This window comes from Brachyistius frenatus, unplaced genomic scaffold (assembly GCF_029030835.1).
Source record: "Brachyistius frenatus isolate BFR_SWC_R1_liver_20210118 unplaced genomic scaffold, ASM2903083v1 Contig_68, whole genome shotgun sequence".
NCBI lineage: Eukaryota > Metazoa > Chordata > Actinopteri > Embiotocidae > Brachyistius > Brachyistius frenatus.
Genome location: NW_027210667.1, coordinates 212736 through 233052, shown reverse-complemented (window position 1 = coordinate 233052; position 20317 = coordinate 212736). Strand labels below are relative to the sequence as shown.

The following is a 20317-nucleotide window of genomic DNA, read 5'->3' as shown; positions in this document are numbered from 1 at the left end:
ATTGATGTATTTGTTGTTGCTATTTTTGCTGCCGTAACAGTTTCTCGCCATCTCAAGATGCATTTTCAGCTGGCACAGATTCCTCCGTGTTCTATTGTATTCTTACTTGACCCCGTAGGCTGAACTTTGAAGTGCATGTTCTCCCTCCTTCCGAAATGAAAAGCACTCTGCCTGGGTACGTTTATTGACTCACTCATGTTGTCATGTTCATGCTTCTGCGTGTGCCATGACTGAGCTCTATAAGAAAAGAAAGCATCTTTTGGAGACAGAGCGCTCTGGTTCCTGCTGAGAGAAAGCCTATTTTAGCTTTGGCACCATGGCAGACACTCAGGATGGTGAGCACAATAATTCAAATCCTTTATTGGACAAAAGAGCAATAAAATATCAATTTGTGAATTAATTATCTTAAGTGAAACGATATCTTGTCAGCACACTCATTGTTCTTGATGCTGGGAATCTTTCCTTGGCATTCTCTGTTGGTGGCAACTTAATTTCCACTCTTGTTGTGACAACCAGGAGACTGCACGATGTGTCAGAAGGGTTTAGCAATTTGCTTTCTTTGACACTTGCTTCAGCAACTGAGTTTCCTGTCAATGCTGCTGCAGCTGCTTGAGTTTTTTTTTTTTTTTACTTTGCTTTTTTTGACTGTTCACCTCATTTTCCTCTGCTCTGCATTCCCTCGTGTGGAAAACTCAACTCTTATGCCCCAACTCTGTTTTCCGTCCTCTCTTGGTGAGTGAGATGCAGTCGATGATCAAAGTGTTTCTTCTTCATTGTGGTGCAAAAAAAAAGAAAAAAACAGAAAGAAGCTTCAGGATATGGCACAGATTTCCCTCGGGGATGCTGTGAACTACTAGAACACTTCATTATATTCTCCTTTGTTTCTTTATGCTAATCAGTTTTGATGTGAACACCTTAAAATTGGTGCAACCAAAACCTTTACTCAGCCATCAAGAGACCACTTAAAGTGAAATACTGAAGCATAACTTGGGAGATGTAACCCATGGGAAGTGAGTGTGTTCCTCTGATTGATAATTTTAAATAATTTTTCAGAGATAACGGGTGATGACAAAGAGATATCCCTTCGTGCAGCAAGTCACAGTGATAACAGCAGGATGAAAGACACACACAAGATTGACAGTCCAGCAGTGGGCGGAGGGCCAAGCCAAACTGTGGTGGATTTGTGCAGCGTGGCTGTGTGCATCACTTGTGATTTATTATTGTGAGGCTTTCATGCGGCACGTTTTTTGGGGATGTTTTTTATTAAACTGGCTGAAGTGTGTAAGTGCTTCCCCAAGGAATGATTCATCACTGGGTTGCCGGGACGCAACCAAAGTTTGCCTCTTTAATGTATTAACCACTGGAGCAGCCGGAAGAGTTTGTCTACACGATGTCCCCCTTGGTTTCTGCTGTTCATTCATCTTAATGACATTGATTTTAATAGTTGGGGAGATAGGGGTGGGGGTACAACTTCGACGGATGGATGGTCTGCGAGCTACAAAGTCTGATCTCATTTATATTTATTTTTATTGCTTACAAGGGGGAACACTATATTACAACACAGAACAACAACACTCCCTCCAGGGTGATGAATTGTGGGTGATTGCCTTTGGGGACAATCAAGCTTAAAGTCCGACTCACATTTACCTTTTTCCTCAGGCGGAGTGAGCGCTGATCTTTTTACGCATATGAAGATCATAACACCGAACGCCCCCAACTGCTGTATATCTCTGATCATCAAATCAGTAACAGAGTAAGGACGTAGTGACCTTCACGTTTGGGGGATGGGGTGTTTTTCCTCTTTATGGTCTTACCCAGTGGGCTGAACTCAAGCTCTCCTCCATCAAGAGTTCCCATGTTCCCAGACACTAGCGATTGTGTCTTAATGAATTCACTGAATAATAATCAGGCAGCCAAAGTCCAGGGGGTGGGGCAGGGCTTGACACAGACAAGGTCCTGTATAAATATGCAGAGGAATTTCTTTCTCTCGTCGCCATCATAGTCCTTATTTAGAAGTAAGCAAAAAGGAAATTGTCATTGTTGCCTTTGAGATATGCAATTTATTTTGTCACCCATGTTCTGTTATGCTTCATCTGTCAATCAGTGCACTCATTATGGAGTTGTGAAATTTCCATTTTGATTTAGCTCGTGTCCTGAGGATACTATGGGATTGTCACGTCCTCGCTGACTTCAAATCACTCCGATTCAGTGTACGTATATTTTGCTGCTGAGACCCTGGTAATATAAATCTTTCAGCACCACTGGCCAGAGGGTATATCCTATGAGATTAATCAACACTCAACAACCTCATAATCTTTTATCTGAGGCCCGATGTCCCCACAGACAAACTCTTTATGGCTCAATCAATCAGACTGACTGGCTCTGAAATCTCCAGTGATACATTCTCAACAGCCCTTGGCAGGCTATTCAGTCACTGTGAGGCTGCCATGACAATGCTATAGTAATCAAAATTTTAAAAAAAATCACTCTTGAAAAAGGGTTTGCACATACTGTGACCTATGATCTTGGAAAACAGTTGTAATTTGTGAGGAGTAACAAGCTGCTCTTGATCCACTCAGGGAATGTTTTGTGGATGAGGTCTTTTCAAAGGACTCCTGACATGACAGAGGCAAACTTGTCTGCCTCATAGCTGAGAGCCCTATAATTACACAAAGTTAATTTTGCAGTAAAATTTCACAGTTTCATCCCACAAAGCTAATCTCTAATACATCAGTGTAGCAGACCCAAGTTTGATCTCATTTTAAGCTTTTGAAGAGGTTCATGTCCATGAATACTGATGGTACTTTATTATGGAACGTTATAAAGCTCTGTTAGTACTGAAGTAATATAACTTCAGATTTGGAAGTAATTTATAGTTGAGGGAGATCAGTGATGATTTTAATCCCAGTCGGAGACATGGTTGTAATTCAACAGTTTCCTCCCAGCAATACCAGTACCGGGTCATAACCTGAACTGCCACCACCTTTTTGAGAAGGTTACTATAAAAATGTTGGATGTTTTTTTCTGGACAAAAATAAATAGATAAAAAGCAAGGGGTTGAATCCACAGAATAACTACCTTTCACATCTTGGTGAAGTCAGAGATTCTCAGGTAATACTTACTAATCCCTGGTAAACTGATTTAGCATTGAACGGTCTCCTCGTTCAGATGCAAAATGTTGCTACTTGCTGTAAACCGGCAGGCATTAGTGGAAACCACTCAGGTAGGTCTTAAATGCTTTTTTTGGAGAGATTAAAGTTTAGCTTTGCTTAGTGCCACGGGATATCCTGAATTTCATTCTTGTCCTTATGTGCTTCAGAAAACAAAGAAGGGGCTAATTATGAATTATATGGCATTCAGACATATTTTGTTGCTATTCCAGTATTGACTAAGGCAGTGGGACAGTAGAAACTCACAGCCACTGTGACTGCTTGTAAACCGCTAGTGCATAAAGAGTATTGCTCCTACATCTTAATGCATCTCTTTGTGTTCAGATTTTTTTTTCCCCTCTCTGAAACAACTCGGTGAATGCAGTTTTAGAAAGGACTCGAGAGAACTATTGATTTTCATTCGTCCTTGCGCCTCCACTATAATCTTTGGATTCATATGATCCACTGACTCTTACGGCATGAATGCCTGCTGCTTGCTTGAAACCATGTGTTTGTGGGAGGCAGAAGTGTAATAGAGGTGTCAAGGTTGTATCGTCTGAAGCATAGTTAAAAGAAAGTTGAGCAGGACACCATCCTGTTTTAAAAGTCCACGTTATTAGGAAAACACCATGCTGAATAATGGCTTCATTGTTCGTTCATTCTGCATTACATCATGTTTTTTCTCATTTTCCTAAATGGAAGCAGGAGTTGGAAAAAGAAAGTAATGGATTTATTTCACATAATTATGGGTGTTTACTGTATCTTCTGTAATTACCCACATAAACTGCTTCATTTTCAGCCCACCTGCTAGTGCTCACTCCTTTGGGTTTCAATTTGTCAGGATTCATACTCATCCAACTGGTTTGATTTCTTTGCCTTAACTGTTTTTTGATTTAGTTTGCCTGAGAGCTTAACTGAAGAAATACAACCAGTTTATCAAGATGAACATTATGTGAAGATCTCTGTCAACACAAGAATCAAGTCATCACATTTAGACCGTACTCAGACCAAGAGGTAAAAATAATCACTGGTTAGGGAAAAGCCTTCAAGCCCTCTGGATATTTCATCATGTTTTACCATATCAGACGTTTTAACACCAAAGTGGTTCCAACGTGTCACTTTCATGTCTCTTTTAGTTTATTCTAGATTTTATTAGGAACTCTGTAACATTGTTGAGGCTCCACGCTGTAGTTGCATCAGCAACATTTATCTCAACATAATAGCTTTACTAATTTCACTACCCATAGTTGGCATGGCAACAACAACCAGAAAAAAAAGCATGATCGTGACAAATCCTCATAGGAAATAGAACCGGTATCCTTTTCTTGACATTTGTTTGGATTCAATCTGCGGACTCATCGGGGCAGAAATAGCTTTTCATCCTTGAGCGGACAGGATAAGCTTGATATAATATGATTACAGGATCACTATACCACATCAGTATCATACAAAATGTCATGAGCACACACAATTCCACATAACCGATCCCTGCCTCTTCATTGTATTGCTGACAGATTACATGTTACATAATGTATTCTCATTTATGCCGTTTTCTTTCAGAGCGCCCAAATGTCACGATAACAACATGTGATGAAAGCGGAGCCACTTGAGCGTGATCACAACCTCTCTCTCTCGAGCAATACATAAGAAACTAAAAGGGCACTCGGAGAGCACCTACCTCTGCCAAGGACAATAGTCCGCTCTTCTGTGATATGCAAATCAAGAACAAGTTTCTGAATGTATTTCCAAAACTATTAGAAAATCATGTCAAAGTTTATATATGCGTTGCTGAAGCCTCATTTCCCAGCTGTTGTTCGAGTTCTGCCCTATAAAACACTGTCGTCAGTGCGCCATAATGACTGCTTGATGTATTAATTTTGCGCAAGTGCATATGTGTCCCAGAGGATTTCCGGTACCTATGGATGTGCATCGGTATACAGTCATTGCATTGCTAGAATTGCCTATTTTCTTGTCACTATTGAACTTCACTCTACTGGATTTTATGATGTATGGCATTTCGTGGTCCCAATGCTCTCGCATCTTGCGAAATGACAAATAATTCATAGCCACACCTGGGTTTATGTCAGCACCAAAATGTAATGGGTTCTTCCTTGGCCTTTGCTTCTCCTTTTTACCAAGTTTTATGAAAATCAGGCCAGTAGGTTTTCTGTACTGAAAATATAACCTCCTTGGCAAAGGTAATAACTTTGAAAAGATAACATTACAGCTAATGAACTCGGACGTAAAACAATAGATTCAGACTGTGAGAATTTGTTGGAGACGGTCAGATAAGAACATTGATCAAAACAACGCTACGTACCACCGGTATCCACGTCGCTTCGCCTAACTGTCGAAAAGTAACAAAATCTACCTGCCAAAATAGACAAGTTCTTATGCTTTGTTTTTTGGACAGAGAAAACAAATATGATTTTGGATACTTCAGAGGAGCTGGTCAGTAGATATGTAGCCTTTGGCTTTGGACAGAGCTCGCTGTTTCCTGATGTTTCAAGTTTCTGTACTAAACTTTGCTGGCCGGTTGCTCACTGCATTTAATGATAATACAATAATATGAGAGTGGTAAGAAACTGAGCTCAAAATAACCAACTATTACTTTAAGAAAATCACCAATATTCACATCAACATGTTGTGGGCTCTTTTAAACTGTTGTATCTAACTAACATGTTGTCATTACACTTGAATGAAATGCTGTTTTCTCAATGATGATTATTTGTATACTCTTCCACAGCTATAGAATGGGCCTCGTGTCCCACTGAGTTTTCCACTCTACTAAATAGTTTTCATATTACACTCACACGATGATATCCTGCAGTAAGAATGACCCGTTAGTTGGGGGAATATTTGACTTTTGGGGGTAGGGTAAGACTGCTTAAACTCAATCCCCGGGGGTAATAAGCTTGCCTGCTGTGTCCCAGAAGACAGTATGAATGCAGTGGGCCGGGACTTTAAACACAGGCTGTGCAGTACTTTGTACACTTGGCAGTGGGAGTCAGTTTTTCCCTCAATCCCTGAAGCATTGCATTGTCTTTTCAAAGGAGGCTCTTTGTGTTTGTGGCGTGGAGCTGCTCACATGATGAGCCCCAGTACTGTCAGAGAGGCATTTTGATGTCTGCCAGTGTCTGCGTGGAGGATACTAAAACATTTATTGCATATTTGGATGCTATTAACATGAATATTACAGCGTAGATTGCAGTGTCTTTGATTTCCCCCTCTCCCCAGAAGGCCTTCTGCTAGCATGCTTACCACTTACTTTAGGGCTAATTAAGGAATCCATTGCTGTAGGTACATTCTGACTTTTCCATCATGCTTTTCTGTCAGGCTCTCAGTGGGAGGAGGGTGCTGCTCAACGCATCAGACATGACCCAGTTAGAAGAGCTGCACTTGTAGAACCCTATAAAATAGATCCTTCCCTGAGGAGGATTTCCATACCCTTTGGCTTGGTTGTTCTCATCGCACATTTTCTTCTTCCCTTGACCTGCCTCTCTGATGGATGGAACAGCCTACACATTTTAAATTGAAAAAACAGACTACTGTGCACTTGTGCAGCAGTTTGTTGAGGATACACATATTTCTTTTTAGTATGTTTTTCTCTTACTTAGCTTTTATAAATTTGTCAAATTTAACCCAAATAAGGCATGGATTCCATCTATGCCATGTACAAGTGAAGTAGCTTATCGTCACCGCATTGCAAGATATTGCAAAAGCTAATCTTTCCTTGGACTTTGTGAAAGAAATGGGGAAACAAATGGTTACCAGCTCAGTATATTAGCAGTCAGGTGATCCTGATCTGGCAGGTTTCAACTAAAACACACTGTTTTTACCATTTTCATGCTTCGGATTCCAACACTAGTTTAGCACGAGTGACTAGATTCACAAGAGAAAGGTGAAAGTATGCAATGCATTTTGGAAAATGGAAATAGAGGATTTTTTTCACCCGGATGTCTCTGAATTCTTCCCCTTGTTTTGTTCTTTTTGCATGACCCTTATTGACTTTTTCTCTTCACTGAAAGTAGGGGGAAGAGTGTCCAATTTGCAATATGGGATCATAGGAGACAGGCTGGAGGATTCAGGCAGGAATGGGTTTGTCGCTGGAAAGAGTGAGATATACAAAACATATTTACACCCTTGTGGGAAAAGCTCATTCTCCCCACACATCCAGAAAATGTTCTCTTTTGAAAGTTATGTGCTTCGTATTTAGCACACCCCAGTTTCAGCTTGTGCAAATTTCCTGTTATGTGTTGTGCTCCTGCGCTGTGGACCTAATGCTTTTTTAACCCATGTTTAATGAAGCAGAAATTAATTTGCTCATGTAATTGGCGTGTTTATTAACTACTGGTTTTGGTTGGAAACTGTGTGACAAATGAGTGGTGCGATTAGATAAGACCGGCTCTTGACGGAATGCCTGTCGGAAAAGCACTGAAACGGATCAATAAAACACAAACTGCTCTTTCCACACAGTGCCGGTGACTGATCGGTGGACATGGAATGAAATGAGACTGTGTTACAGAAGAGTGGCACAAACCAACTAGGCAGTTCATTCTGTGCATCATTCTGGGCTTATTTCTGCCCTGTTCCTCAGATATGTGTAATCAAAACTGATGGCTGTAGTGATAAATCGCATTTTGACAGTTTTCCATGAACTTTTAAGTGCTCATGATCATCACCTGTTTTGCAGTTTGCTCTGCTGCACACTGTTATGTAGCACACCCCAACCCTAGACGTTTGTAGACCTTTTTGTATTTACATTTGCTTGACCAACGACATGCAACAGCACTGCTCTCCCGGAAAGCACCAGGAATTAGCATCGCCTCTTCAGCTAGTTACTTTTGGGAAGATCAGAATACGTTACAATAGCTTCATTACTTTAGGGCTGCAAATAATAGTTATTTTCATTATGTATTAATCTGTTGATTATGTTATTGTTATGTAGATTATCGGTTTGGTCCTTTTCTATCAGAAAATGATGAAAAATATTGATGAATGTTTTCCGGTGCAGCCTAAAATTCATTGTTTTGACCCAACCAACAGCCCACAATCAAAAAAATTTCATTGTATCATCATGATGGACTGAAGAAACCAAAATTATTCACACTTATAGCTGGAATCAAAAGTCCTTTGCATTTTTTTTTCAATAGAAAATGACTCAAAACCTTTATTTGATTATTAAAATACTTTGCTGTTAATTTTCTATTGATCAGCTAATTGATTACTTGACTAATTGTTGCAGCTCTAAATTAAAACATTTTAAGTTCCTGTCGTGGAAAAACAGTTTTCAGACCTGCATAGTAAGAGAAACTTTCATTCTAAAATTGTTTAAAAATATTACTTTTTTCAATGATTAAATTTGTCTAAATCTCGTCATCAAAGCACAGCAAGAACATGTCATGCACAACTGAGAAGATGCAAAAACTAAAGTAAATTTATATGCTAAACCAAAAGAAGACTGAGGTCTTCTCTAATTGATGGAACACAATTGTGCATTGATAGATGCTTAAAGGATATAGTTCAATTCACATCAGTTCAGGTTGTGATCAATTGGTTCCAGAAGGCAGCTGATGTTCAGCAGACAGAAACTTAAGACAAAGCCATTCATTGGTTGCAGCAGTATACATGAAAAAACATGTAGGTTGGCAGGATGACATCAAAATACAAGCATGCAGACCTCCCATTTACATGACCTAATAATATGGGATAAAGGAGCTTTTGTCTGGATTTGATCTTTTCTTTGGCCGGCGGTGGCAAATACCAGAAGGGAAAGGCGAGAATGCGTCATGAAGATGATGGTCCCACTCGGGATGAATAGTCTGAGCTTGTTTGTCACGGAGCTCTGATCTTTCTAGCCTGGTCAGTAATACAGCTTCAAAGTTGTGAAGCCAAAAACTGAGAGACTGGCAGATCTGTGTCGTCACCCTTCACACAGTTTTACAATTATATACACTTTTGAGGAAACATCGGTCCAAACAGAAAAACATCTTCACCATCAACACGCTTCTTGTCTGGCAGTCTCTAAGAAGTGATTTTTTTTTTTTTTTTTTTTAAAGGCAACAGAAGTTGTATATAAAAGTACAGAAGAATTGAATACCAATGATTAACCATTTTTGTAAATGAGTGGAAACCCAATGAACTAAATGACGCTCAATGTCAGTCATTGGCTGCAGCAGTATTTATATGTTTCATATAAAACTTCACATACTCTATTGAAATCCCTCCTTTCTCTGCATCCCCCTCATCCTCCACCTCACCATCTCTCACTGCTCTTTTCAACTGAAACTCTCGATCCCCCTCTCGCTCACGTAAAAAAACACCAGCTTTGCCAGAAAAAATGCTCACACAGGAGTAAATCTTTCTTAAAACGACAGCGTCTATCCAGCTTTGAATGACAGAGAAAATCAAAAACCGCATAGAAAAAGCAGACATGCCAGCTGTACTTGTACTTGTGCCTGGTGTTTCAAGGGAAGGAGAGAAAACATGCCTCAACATGCAGGGACGGGTCTGTGGACAGATTAGTCACCCAGGATGTTTAGGCTGATGTGACACTGGGAACCTGTGGCTGCTTTTGATTAAAGCTCAGAAAAAAGTGAACCGAGAGAGAATGAGAATGAGGTCAGCCACTCATTAACATGTTAACAATGTCATTTTAAGCCCTTGGTTTTTGTCATGCATTTCTTGGAGTCGTGAAGCATTTTGTTGATCCTAATGTTGACTTATTGTGTCTCTTTTCATTATATTGTTATTTTAACATTTGAAACCACATTGGGACTGAGCCCTTTGTCTTTGGCATTTTCTTTCAATTGTCTTGAGAAGAAAAATAAGATTATAAAACAAAATCAAGATCAAAAGGGCGTAAAGGTGATGTTTTGTGGCACAGCACAGGCCTGCCTTCCCAAGTGTGGTTGCTATTACATTTTCTCTGCCTCTTTTAGATGATCCTGAGAGCCCAAAAGGGAATGTCTTATATTAAGTTAGCTCATCCAGGCACATCCCCACTGCAATTCCCTGGCCACCAAAACTCTCTCCAGCTTTAGCAGCAGCTATTTTTTTTTTTTTTCCTCTGCCCTCTTTGGCCTCTTGAATGATAACCTTGAATGGTATTGTCTTGAGGCATGAAGGAGGGTAAAGAAATTCCTGGGGTCTTGACAGAGAGCAGGAAGGCTTGACAAAAGGCATCAGCGCTGCCTAAGTCAGAGAATGTAGGGGATATGAAAAGGGGGCAGTTTTTCATTCAGGTAAAAAGCGTTGACAGAAAAAGGATGGGGAACAATAGCTCAGCCCTGATGGAATAAAATACCTCTGTTCGTTTTAATCCAGTGAAAACGCGATTTCAAAAGTGAGCTCAACTACGATGATGAAATCTGAAGCAAGGGGAAGCGGAGGAAAGATCACTATATTAGAGCAGATTTTATGGATTGAACACAGATATGTGGGATTGATTGTTTTTGGTTAAATCCATTTAACCCAACTCTTTCCCAGTTCATAGAGGAGCCTTTCAGAGAATCCATTAGGCCTGAGATAGTCATTGGGATAATGACCACATGGAGATCAATTGAAACTTGATCTGTGAATGAGTTGTCTGGCTTCTTCTGCTCTGCATTGCTCATGCTATCTGCCCCCCCCTTCCTCTTCCTCTTCCTGCTTCCCTCCTCCACCACTGAAGACTATCAAGAATCAGCCGGCTGCTATAGCAACCGAAAGAAAATTCCAAAATGGGCTCAGGTTTTACAAACAGTGGTTGCCGGCGAATAGCAACAAGGTAAACAAACAAAACTGCCAGGTCTGTGTTGACAGAGCGGCGCTTCAACCTCTCCTGATCTCCCAGAAAGCCAAAGGCATCTTTAAGTTTGACCTGAGGGCTTGACTGATGCTGCTAAAGGAAAACATTATTTGGATTCTTGGTAACTTCTGTGGACGCTGGTGGTGGAAGATTTCTCACTTTTATGATCATTTCTGTTTTAAACTGTCATGTAGCTGCTGCATAGACTCTGTAACAGCCTCCTGATGAATTCCACCATCTATCCTCACGGCAGCTCCGTGTAGTCCCGCAACGATTTCATCATGAGATGGCCATCTGCTCGGAGCAAAATTAAGCTGTTCCTGTCATCTGAGAGAAAATGTCCTTTCTGTGCTTTGGGCGAAGCTATGAAATTCACAAAAGACTTCATCAGTTCAAACAGAAATGACTCTGAATCCAAGATTTCAAAAATCTTTCACATAATTAAAATTGCAGCACAAAGAACATGAAAGTTTCAAGTCTTACACCTTGTAGGGAAATGCTGTTTACATTGACCATCATGCTGTAATTGATATTTTCTCTTTGCTACTGCTATTTTCTGCTAAAGAGGACCCATTTTTCCCCAAGGGGATCATTAGGTTTTATCTTATCTTATGAAGTCTAGCATGGGGTTTAGTGCTTGTGATTGTGGCGTGTCTGTCAGTTCAGTTGTTCTCATGCCCAGGACATTCGATTTGGGTCCAGAAAATTAGGGGAATTCACAAAAGGATTTATAGAAGAAGAAGAAAAAAAAAAAAAAGTGTTCACATGCAGTCTGTGGAGGGAGGTCATGAGAAGGCTTTACTTAAGTTGAAGAGGTCACGAGCTAAAAACGTTGAGAAACAGTGCTGTAGCTGACAACCACATGCCAAATGACACAAATCCTGGGCCGTCTGTTTGTGCAGATCGGGGGTATCTGTGTCAGCTTAGGAAGTTAAGAAGGACTGGAAGTAGTGGAAGTATCTGTCTGCAGCAGCTTGCATGCAGAATCAGAGCCTGAGGTGTAGTTGCCTCGCACAACTCCACACTTCTTTCTAACTGCTTGGCTCATAAGCATTATGTGAAGGAGCCTTATTCATTCTTGGTAATCTTTTTCCTACATCCTAGTCACCAGCCTCCCTACCTTTGGTTTTCAATAACCCACATACTGAGTGTGGAGGATGGGATTTGATGGAATTAACCATCCTGGGAAAAAATAAATAAATCAAACAAATAAAAAGCTGTAAGAAAGACGTTGGTTTCCAGATACAGAACTGAATTGCACCTTCGTGATATGTTCATATTTTTGTTAATCTGGCCTCACAGGGATTATTTGTGTTTTGCAGTATCTGTCTTAATAGGGTCACAGTAGCATGTGAGTGCTCACATTGCACTGCAGCGAAGGCTCTGTGACTTTAGCCCAAAAAAACCAGCAGAAAACCCATTTTCTGCAGTTACACAATAGAATTCAGCGCTTGTCTGTTGTCTTGTGGCAACAACTCTCCTTCTGCCTGTAGTTTTGGAGCAATTTTCAGCGTTCACTTTCATCATCATAATCTGACTTGATGTGGAAACTGCACTGAAGTCTTTATTTTCCCTTTCTTACCTGTGATGCCTTCGACAGAGCCGAGCAACTTTATGGTTTTGTTCATTTTAGCCAGCGTTAACTATAAGTATGATTAAGAATCCCCATAAATCTTGATTTTTCCAATGTTAATTTTACACTTTGCTGGGAAAAAAAACAATAATGTCTTTTGAAAACAAAGACACATTTGCCTTCTCTGTTGCTGCAAGGACTATCCATTTTGATTACATGCTGCTGTATCTCTGCATTACATAACACTTGAAAGTGAATTTTTGATTTTGTTTAATATTAATCACGAATACATTATCATGCTGGCATGCTTTACTGTCTTTACTGTTACAAATTAGAATCAAAACACGTTCTATAGCATTATATAACAGAGACCATTTAAAAGACTTCATGTGTGCACACTTGCTCTTGAATGCATTTTTGTACCTTGTTCTTTTTTCTAAGTTCGTCAGGGGTACATGAGTGCTTGAACAGGGATATACATCAAATGCTGCTGTTTTACTTTTCCTGTAGCCCACTACTCTGCTGAAGGTAGTAATTTCAGGTCTGAAGCAGAAACTCATCTGAAGTTCTTTTAAGGGAGAAATGGCTGAGTTGTTACGATATGAAAATCCCTGGATCCCCTCTGATCCTGAGCTGTAATGACACAGACTTGGTCAGAGCCTTTTTATATCCCTTCATTCTCATCAATATGCCAGAGTTTCACTGAATTGATTTTCTACCCGCCGGTGCAATAGCCAGCCAGTCAATTCTTCTCACAGAACTGCGCCAGTGACATTTGCTGTCCTTTTGACTACAGCTGGGGAAAACACAGATGTCTTTTTCACTTTTCCTACTCCACCTCAGATGTTAGCCAGTTTGTTGAGCCCATCTGCATTAGCATGTGGATTAATTCCTGCTTGTTATCTGGTCTAGATGTAATACGGCAGTCCTGGATGGCAGGGGTAATCAGGTTGGAAGGCAGCGCTTTCCTGCCTTCTCTTCCTCTGCTGCCGTCTTCACATCCCAAAACTGATAGCAGGGCTGACACATCGGAGGGGATTAAGCTAATGTGATGGCAAAGCCACCTACCAGGGGCCCCCACTGGGTAATTTCAAGAGACAGGCCTTGACATCCAGGGAATAACTTCTCAAGACCTGGCTGCAAGCAAATATTGAGAATATTAATCCTTAATGTAATGGCCTTGACTAGATTCTACTCTTGTCTGTGTATGCAGCTTTCAGCGCAGTCACACGTCTCTTTAATCACTGACATAAAGCAGTCCCTCAAGGATTTTCCAGAGTTTTACAGTAATTATTTCATACCCAACAAATGCTTGTTTTTTCAGTGTTGCCTCTGTGAGAAATTTCCAAGCTATTTGCATATGTTCGTTGCTCATTTGCAGCAGGCTTTATGAGCTGCTGGCAAAGGGAGCGCTTTATTTTGTTGCATTAGAAATGTGATAAAGTGGTAAAATCACAATGTGTGTCATTTTACAAAAGAATGTGAGGCTTGTTCTCGGGTAAAACTGCTGGAACAGGTCAGAGCTGCCTCTGCTGTTTAAAAATAGCAATTAAACAGAGCTGCCTCTGTCAGTATCTGCTGGAAACGTTTAATCAGTGGGGAAAGAAATCGCAGAGATTAGGTCACACATATCACTCTATTAGAGAACAGCAGCTCATTGTCTTTTTCATCATCAATAAAAAACATATTAAGCTAAAAAATAAGACCTGGGTTTAACTTCATTTCATTTTGCTGCATATCTGGAACAATAAAAAAAATTAAAAAAAAATACTAACACCCTAATTTGCATTAATATTCACATTAATGAAAGGGTTCTTAAATTATGAAAACCCACAGAGGCAAAATCTTCTAAAAAAAATCTGTGCAGAGCTGAAAGAGCACCTTGGTGAGAGTTTGTCCTTGCTGCAGGTTTCCTCTAACAAGTGTCTTGTCAGCCTCCAGCCATGTTTTGTGATATTTTTGAAGCCCCAGTGATCAGTTGTGTTGCTGCAGTTGCCTCAACGCTGACTGACTCTCCTCCTCTTCATCTTGTTTCCAGGACTGCTCATAGGATCAGGCTGTGCACTCTATCCACTGGGATGGGGCAGTGAGGAGGTACAACAGACCTGCAACAACAGCTCAAACCAATTTCAACTAGGTAAGCTGTCTGCCCACACGCAGGCTTCATTTACACACAGGTGGTTCATGAATTTGTTTTGTTTTCACTGAATGTTTTTTTTACAAAAGGTGTAAAACCACCTACAGACGTTGTATCTGACCCATGATGCTCTGCCTTTTTTTGTAAGAAAGTTTTTTTTTACAGAAGAGGTGATTAAAATGCACGATAAAAAGTCAACAAAAGCTCCAATTTCTAAAGTGTTGTATAACTATAAATATGTGGGAAGAATAAGCAGGGGCTCAATTTCTGCTCTGTATGCAGCTGGTGTTTTAGGACTATCTCACAGACAGTAATATGCACAAGGGAGGCAGAAGAGGTATTCATACTGCAGCTGCTCCTTTATTTGATGCGAATCAAAGTGTTTTTACGTTAAATATTTTGACATTGTTAGCAGACAGTAAATGGAAAAATTATTTGGTGTCACTGCCTCTAAAACCTTTGAAAATTCACCCTTAGCTTAATCATTAGTCAGACTGATTTCGGTGTGTTTAGTGCTGACATTTTGACTCGGACATTTTTCCATTTGATTTTGATTGTTACAAATCTGGCTCAGGACTGACAACAAATGAGACAGTTTGCACACTAATCAAAGCAGAAAAAGGGTGTTTAATAAACTAAGCTGAACTGTATTTGCAATTTCATCATGGACTTGAGCACATCACGGCGCTGTGCTCTGTTCGCATGCAACAGGAGCAGTCTCTGAACTTTTTGATTGCTCTTCGTATGAGTTTAGAAGTAAAAGAAAATTACTCGGAAGCAGATAAATGATGAATGATGAATGATGAAATTAATTGACAGGTGTCCCGGCTGCTTAGCAAAAGGTAATGACTGGGATAGCAGTCAATTTCTATCCTTTGGCCACTGCTTCCTCAGGTGCAGCCAACTTACTCTGACGGACGTCTTAACACTGGCACTGTAGAAGATAGACAGCTGGAAAGAAATAGAGGTAATAAGGCGAGAGAGTGAGAGAGGCAGAAAAGAGGACCATCACATCTTGCACAAATGATGGGTGATTTATAGGAATGGTCGGATTCATTCACTATGGAGAATTTATATCCACGACCAACTTCTTAAAAAGAAAAAATCCTCTATTAGTTCTTCTATAGACTAATTCATTTTCATTTATAATGCATAACTTCAGCTACAGTTACGCCAAGCATCCACATGACATTTTTGAACTCCTAAAACGGACACTTTTGAAAACAGTAACAGACTTCTTGATTGGCTCTTATCTGTCATGACGTGTCCATCAATCAATCATCACACCCTTATCACGTTGCTGGCCTCGTTGTCTGTGCTAGCGGTTACATTTGGCCTTTTATAATGCTTATACTGCCTACATGTGCAGGAGGTGAGCTATTATTTGAACGATTTGTGACAATTCCCGCTTTATCAACCCAACACAGTACTCTGGTGTTGCACTGTATTTAGTGCCCCATTAGATTCTGTTTTTGTCTTGAATCAAAGTGTTGCACAAGGGAAGGTTTTGACTGGGCAAAGGCACCAGAGCACCATTAGACAGCTTAATCGCATTCATTTAATGACAATCTGGTCATTTGGTGTTAAAATGTATTACTCTGGACAGATGGATGAAAGATAAAAATAAAACAAATTTAGTTAGTTCTTTGAATAAGATAAGAGTTAATAAACGTGCACAATAACAGTTAAATGTGTTCAGAACTGTTTAAATTCATTGACATTATATCTTAGTATCTTTTTAAAAATAGAGCCAACACTTACCCTTTGTTTTGACACATTTTCTGTGACAGATTCGTGATTACAGCTGTTACTATGTTTGCAGATAAATGCAACTTTAGCAGCATTTAAATCCAAACCACATATTTTAAACAGACGTAATTCTGACTGATTTAAATTGTTAAACACTGAAATAACAGAGCATGCCTTTTTTTTTTTTTTTTTTCTCAATTTTAGCTGCTTTTAATGTGATTAAGGTTGTGTGATTTATGTTTTTGTGTTGTTTTTGATCCTTTTAACTTGTACAAAACATCATGCATCAAAACATCAAAAATACTATATAAATAAAATCTATCATTTTTATCATGAATTCCCTCATTGAAAAAACAGCCGTTACTATAGATTATTGTTAACAAGTGCTGTTTTAGTATCTGTGGCAAATCGACTTGCTTGTCGAAGACGACTGTTGAAGTTAGTTACTTCAGTTTCACCTCACAAGATGTTCTCGCACTTGAAAAGAGGATGTCACACAATACGTTCGGTTGCCGCTTTTGAAGCTCCACTTGTTAATTCATCCCTCATTAATTTATCATGAAGAACGTAGTCAGTACTTGATAACTTTTAATGTTGCACACATTAATTGCACGTATGTTTAGTATGAAAATTATAATATTCATGTCCCCAGAATGAAATCACTTCTTTTATGGGATGTTTTTTATCAATGGAACATTCCCTCATATTTCATTTGAATAATAGAAGAAGAGGGGAAGCTCATTTTAATTGGGTTTGACACCTACACAGAGAAGAAAAATGCAATAGAAAATGAGACTCTGAGAAATATTTTAAATTTTTAGTCAGTGGACAGTTGTTATGACTGGTCAATGTGACGCTTCCTCTTCCTTTCCCCCAGCCGGTAATTAGATTGCATTATTCAGTCACATATTCTCAGAAAATTTGGTGCTTATAGTTAAAAGTCTTAATGGTCCTCACGTGATTTTCCAGAACTTAGACTCAGTTGCATGTGGGATCCTGTTTAATAATGCACGTAATTTCCTCTGAGGATTGTGGAAGATGGGTTTTAGGAAGTCACTTTATGTTTAAGGTTATATTTGAGTTTCAGCTTTTTGTGCCACACTGGTGTGCTTTAAAAGTGTGCATTTCTCAAAGTTTGTCTTGTGCATTTGCCACATACCAGACTGAAGTTAAACTATGTTCGGTGCATTTGTTTTAACAATGCTACCTCTCTTTTTTTTTTTTCACAAAGAGAAGGGCAATGTATTAGCCTGAACTAAAATGTTAAGCAGTTCACACCATTCTCTGCACTTAACACTAACATGTTAACGTTGGATCTAAGAGATTAAAGGTATGGTGCAGTACTCTCATGATACATTGAACATGCAAATATAGTTTCTCTTAATATTCATACATGTTATGTATAGGATAAGGGTAATAGGAATTTTAAAAACATTCAAATGTATGGGTATTAAAACATGTATTTCTCTTTATGTGTACATGTGGATGTGTGCATGTGCTCTGTGAACTCCACTGTTGAACACTTACCACATATTATATTCCGTTTTCTTTTGTCATGATTCTGTCTTCCTTTTCTCGATGTCATATTTGGTCACTGAGCCTGTACTTGGTTTATGATCCTTCTTTGCTTTCAATCTCCAACAGTGGAGAGATATCCTGCCAATTTATAATCTATGTATGTGTAGATAACATTCTAATCTACTTTGACTTTTAATTTCTTTTTTCCAGCGCTTCAAATAGGCTTCTTTATATCGCGATACAATTTGCTTTCCTCTAATCTGGGTTTGGAGAGAAGTGTTGTTGTGAGAGTCAGTCAGCGTGTGACTGACAGGTCACGCTTCTTCTCTTTAATTGTCAAAGTGATGTGAGATTTAAAAGCAATTCACATAAAAGAGGTCATAAATTTAGAGCAAGCAGGGGCAGTTCTCTTCTAACACTCATTCTTGTTCTATAAAAATCATATGAGTGGTTCCTTGGCCAAGGGCTTATCTGTTCAAATCTGTTTTAAATCTAATAATGGGTATCTGGAGATTTCCCTGATACACAGACGGATATAATAAAACGTGAAATCCTCTGCTTTCCTCTGCAGGTTCCTGCCAGATCGGCTGGGCCTATTACTGCACCGGGGCCGGGGCGGCGGCCGCCATGCTGCTGTGCACCTGGCTGTCCTGTTTCGCAGGGAAGAAGCAGAAGCAGTACCCGTATTGAAGAGAGCATCAGAGAGACGGGGGACGGACAGAGACCTCAGGCGGCATGAAAAAAAAAAGGGAGAGAGGACTCTGACTCTGTGGACTCACACCAGTACAGCACATCGGGCACCAAAGACACCAAGTCGTTATGGTGCTCTGCACATCATGGGACACCACTCATCTGACAACTGCAGGGACCGTTTCATAATGCAGCACACACACACACATGGCTTTGAAAACTGGTACTTCTCTTTAAAGCTGTTCTTAAATGAGAAATGTATGGACCAAGTCTATTTGTAAAGTTGTTACATAACTATTTCTTTAATTCAAAGACTATTCTCGTCTTCTTTTTTGTCCCCTCCTCATTGATGTTTATGTGATAGTGGGCCCTGTGATGAACAGAAAAGTAATGTTGCTTTATTGTTATGTGAAGTGTTTCCATCTCCTCTTTATGTCTCATTCTTGCCTTAAACACAAACTGAAATGCAATAATCCTTATAAAGTAAAGTAAACCAACACTGGCTGCCTGTTTCGTCAGTTCTTTCAGATTCCAAAAATCGAAGCATAGTTTATTTAACACATTCATAAGATATACATTGTGTATGGTAATGTATTTTATCATATTATCACGTTTTGTATTCACTCTCGAAATATTCTTTGTCATTATTTTTGTTTTGTAAATAAATGTTTATTGGAATTCTGGATGTAAAGTTTTCTTTGGTCTCGGACGTTGCCCTGAGGCAAAATAAACACGCCTGCACTCACATTCTTGAAAAGCTTTTCCCATGACTTCTTGATCTTGGTAGTGTTCACTACATGTGGGAGCCAACACACAGGACAAAAAAAAATCAATAGAGAGGAAAAGGACAGGCAGTGCTGTGAATGTAACTTTCCCTATTATTGATGAGGTGACTCTCGTGACCTCTAGTCAGAGTGTTTGCCTTTTGATCAGGTTTCTGAACTTCAAAGCATCACAGTCTTCCAGACAAAGCCTGAGATGCAATCACACCCTGGGAAATTGAGTAGCTCTGCCTCCATTACGCCATCAGCTTAATATCAACAGTTATCTCACAGTTCCTCAACTTGCCTTTATGCTGTGAATAACAATAACGGTAACCTTTTCCTAGCAATTACCAAAACTGTATGAGAGTCATCAGAGGTATAAAGTGCACCTAGATTTTTCAGTTACTATCTTTAGCCATTTTTTTCCTTTCTGTTTATCCTCCTTTTGATTAACAAACATCACACCTAAACCCAAATGTACAAAGTCAGCTCATGTAGCTGTTCTCCATGTATTTGGCCCTCGTTAACATCCCCCTTTTCTCCTCATAATGACAACGCCCGCTTCCCCACTCTCACTTGAGAAATATCTCTCATTGCGTACTCTGTTTAATATGTTAGCACGGCTCCTTTACATTCTGCTTTCTCTCTCTGATCTGCTGCACTGATTGATATCAGCTGTGATCGTTGCAGCATGTCAACCAGATGCCTCATCAGCAGAGGCAGACACATCGGGGCCAAGTTGGAGCATTCCCTCCTTTATGTCAGCGCCCGACCCCGAGACTGACAGGCCGTACTATTCAATCGGAGGTCTTGTTACACGTGGGCGGTTGATTGTCTTAAAACATGCCAAATGTGAGGTAACTGGAAAGCACAGCCGCTCACGTTGGCTGCTAAATAAAGGGATATTACAACTGTTGGACTTCAACTGACCTAGTGCTGATGTTCACT

The 20317-nt window shown here is 39.7% G+C and overlaps 2 protein-coding genes across 2 annotated transcripts in view; both read left to right on the top strand.

The window, feature by feature from the left end:
- Positions 1 to 19288, top strand: part of LOC138626003 (LHFPL tetraspan subfamily member 6 protein) — a 42151-nt gene extending 22863 nt beyond the window's left edge. The window contains exons 3-4 of the mRNA XM_069707373.1: positions 14550 to 14648; positions 18487 to 19288. Of these exons, the coding sequence (XP_069563474.1) occupies positions 14550 to 14648; positions 18487 to 18605 (218 nt within the window). The 3' untranslated portion in view covers positions 18606 to 19288. The remainder of the gene's footprint in view (positions 1 to 14549; positions 14649 to 18486) is intronic.
- mtus2b (microtubule associated tumor suppressor candidate 2b) overlaps positions 1 to 20317 on the top strand; it is a 195850-nt gene that overhangs the window by 131904 nt on the left and 43629 nt on the right. The gene's annotated exons all lie outside the window — the stretch shown is intronic.